Source organism: Arachis stenosperma, chromosome 6, assembly GCF_014773155.1.
Source record: "Arachis stenosperma cultivar V10309 chromosome 6, arast.V10309.gnm1.PFL2, whole genome shotgun sequence".
NCBI classification, from domain to species: Eukaryota; Viridiplantae; Streptophyta; class Magnoliopsida; order Fabales; family Fabaceae; genus Arachis; species Arachis stenosperma.
In genome coordinates, this window is record NC_080382.1 from 14,433,365 (window position 1) to 14,436,954 (window position 3,590).

The following is a 3,590-nucleotide window of genomic DNA, read 5'->3' on the forward strand; positions in this document are numbered from 1 at the left end:
GACGTTCGTCCATGGCTTCCAAATCGTGTTTTCCTTGAAATTCAATCGATTGGATTACAGTGTATCACAAAACAATCGATTGAAAGTTGTAAGGTATAATGGTTTTTGCTTAAACCAATCGATTGTTTATACTTTCCAATAATGCCTCAAAACAATCGATTGTTTTTATTACTCAATCGATTGAATTCACGAAAACAACATGGATTTGCCAAATACAATCGATTGGAAAGTGATGACATTGAAGTTTTAGCCAAATTCAATCGATTGGTAATGTAATCCAATTGATTGGATGGTGATGAAGTTGAATTTTTTGCCAACTTCAATCGATTGGTAATGCTACCCAATCGATTGAAATGTGTCCTGCGCCTATTTCAATCTTGTTATTTTTTTTGGAAATTATCTTATTATTCATCTATCTTATCTTTAAAATTCTATTTTCAATTTTTGCTGTTTTATATTGATGTAGATAAACTAATCTTATCTTTTTTCTAATATTAACATTATAAATTGGTGAATAATTCATTACTAATTATTCAATCCCACGTTGAAATCGTGTATTATTTTTTTATTATAAAAAGTTTAATTATTTTTCTTTGGAACATCATTTATTCAATATCTAATTTTTTTTTAATTTTTTATCCGTCTATTTAATATCTACTATTTCTTCATCGTTAATCACCGTTGCAGAAATCAGCAAAGGTCCAATCAAGATTTTCATTGTAGTGTTCAAAAAATAAAACATCGTTTTGATTACAAAATCGAGGTCAGTGAATAGAATCTCTAATTTTGTAATTATTCGTTTTGATAATTTATTCGTGAAATTGATTGTGTAAGGAAAAAATATTTTTTTTATCTTTTATTAATTCATAGAAATTAAGAAATACTAAAAGGTAAATAGATGTTATTATTTTTTATTATTAATTAATTAGCTAGCAATCAGGGACGGACCTAGAGGGTGCAAGTAGTGGCCTGGACACCCCCAAAATTTTAAGAAACTATATTTATCTATAACAATTTATATTAGGAATACAGAGGATTTGGTGGTATAAAAACATCAAAATATTTATTATTATATTAATTAATATTTATTATTTTTTGAATTTAATTATTGACATTCAATTATAGAAAAATACTAGAAATCATCAAAATTTAACTCATTTTCTTAGTCTAATTTTTTTAATTTAGTAATCTAACAACTTATTTTATTTCATACTCTAAACACTAATAATTAATTGATGGCAAAAAATAATAAATTCTGATAAGATTCTTCTTTCAATTACATGTTCATGTTAAATTTGTTGGATAATAAATTATGAGAAAATCTTTTAAAAAATAACTATTTCAAATTTCACATAGTTGGGTTTTTTTAATTCTCCTATTATTTTTCTATTAAAAAAAGAAACCCAAAATAATATGGGGAAATGCTATAAAAATGAAAAAGAAAAAAAAAACAGTAACTGCATATACTAATCTATTGAGCATCCACCACTTTCTGAAGCTCACCACATACACAGCACTCACTATCACCAATTCACCATCACCATCGCCACTCACCACTAACCAGCAAAACAAAAAAAAAAAACTTCCCACACTCTCTCACACACAAACAAAACACACACACCTCCGTTTTCCCATATGGGGCTCCTTTCAATGGCAATGGCAAAGGCAAAGGCAAAAGCCACAGGCACCACCACCCACACCACCGACATGGGTCTTCTCTTAGTCTTCTTCCCTCAGAACCACAATGCCCCTAACACAAACACCTCCTTCAAGAGAACCAACTCTAACAACCTTATTCTCTCCAAGACCCAATCAACTATCTCCATATGTGCACTCCTCTTCTTCCTTACTCTCCTTCTCTTCACACTCTCCACATTTGAACCCACTAACACACCTCATCATAACAACAACCAACCAACTAAACTCGCCCAATCTAAAACCCAAAACCACAATAATTGGTTTTTACCAAAGCGCTTCTGGCCAAACACGCCCTTCAAGTCACAGCATTCACATTATTCTCCCTCCAAGGCACTTCAGAGAATGGGCACCTTATACCGTAGAGGAACAAGAGCAATGACCGATCTAGTTATCTGCCACGTGGCCGACGAAACCACCGTCCACGAATTCCGTTATTTTCTCAGATTAATCCACCGTTCAGGACTCACTGCAAGAACCGACGTCGTTTTTCTCTTCGCTTCTGGTTCTCTCTCCTCCTCCTTCGCGCCGGTTATTCGCGAAGAGAACGAAGCTTTCTCCTCGCTTGTTGAGCTGCACTCTGAGTTGAACTCGACTCGATGGAGCCAGTTACCTGAGTCAACGTTCGATGTGACTCGCTTCTTTGTTAGGGTTGGGAAGAAGGGAGAGGAGATCGCTGAACCGCTATGGGGGAAGAAAACAAGGATCAACTCGAGTGACGGTGAGTCGAGTCGCCGCGGCGGCGGTGGCGAGGTGATGCTGAGTTACGGATCGGTGCTGAGTTTCGACGCGGCGGAGCTTGACCCGGAGAACTCGCTCGCAGGGTTTCTGGACCGAGTTCCGCTGAGTCTACGGCGGTGGGCGTGTTACCCTATGCTGCTTGGCCGAGTCAGACACAATTTCAAGCACGTGATGCTCGTGGACGTGAAGAACGCGGCGGTGGTGAATGACCCGCTCGGCCGAGTCAGGAATCGGAAGTCGGAGTCGGTTTTTCTGTTTGTGAAGCACGGGAAGAAGAACAACGACGCGACTCGGACGAGTCAGCGCCCGGTCAACCCGGCTGTCGTGATGGGCGGCGCTCGCGGCGTCCGGCGGTTGGCAAATGCGGTTGTGGTGGAGATCGTGCGGGCAGCGATGCAGCAAAGGAAGAGGAAGAATTCAGTGTCCGAGTCAGCGATACTGAGTCAACTCACCGGCGGGAACGAGTTCATGTTGAAGGCGAAAGGCGTTGAGTTAATGGAGCCGAGCGAGTCGATCCCTGATGCGAGTCAACTCAGTGGGCGAAACTCGAGCGCGTCGCTTTCAGATTATGCAATAATTCAACGCGGGACAACGAGTAATCATGATTTAATTAGTTCTGTTATTAAAAATCAAATTTGTTCTTCTGTGGTTGATTCATCTGTCTATAGAGATTGCTAGCAATTACTTAGCTTAAAAAAATAAAAAAATAAAACACTTAGTGCACACACAAATTTTCACATTGCTGTTGTCATTAGAATTATTAATTGTTTTTTTTGGTTGGTCATAAAAGGTTCTCAGTCTAGCACTGTGATTATCAGTTTTGTTCTCAGTTAGTTGTACATATTTTTCATGTTAATTATATTTTTGTATTCTTTTATGTAAAAGCTAAACGGACTTTGGTTTTTTCATAGTGAATAAAATGAGATTTTGACCCTGCATGCAATGTTCTAATGTTATATATATAGTCCATATTGTTATGATGAATAATATATTTCTGTCATGCATGGTCTAATATAAGCAGAGCATGCTATAAATTTTCTGCCAATACCCATTTAAAATATACTTTGATTTTGGACCTTTGTTTTCGCATTTCCATCAAAATATATTTTATATCAAATTGACAGTACTAAGCCTAGCAGCCATTTAAATATTCT

At 37.1% G+C, this 3,590-nt stretch overlaps 1 protein-coding gene across 1 annotated transcript; it reads left to right on the plus strand.

Moving 5' to 3' along the window:
- Window positions 1-1,538: 1,538 nt before the first annotated feature.
- LOC130932912 (uncharacterized) lies at window positions 1,539-3,374 on the plus strand. The gene has a single exon (XM_057862371.1). It carries the CDS (start codon window positions 1,636-1,638, stop codon window positions 3,112-3,114), a length of 1,479 nt encoding a protein of 492 aa, XP_057718354.1. The 5' UTR covers window positions 1,539-1,635; the 3' UTR covers window positions 3,115-3,374.
- The last annotated feature ends 216 nt before the right edge of the window (window positions 3,375-3,590 follow it).

What these genes read in the sequence shown, in the direction of transcription:
- LOC130932912 (XM_057862371.1), top strand. Translation starts at nt 1,636, where the DNA reads ATGGGGCTCCTTTCAATGGCAATGGCAAAGGCAAAGGCAAAAGCCACA.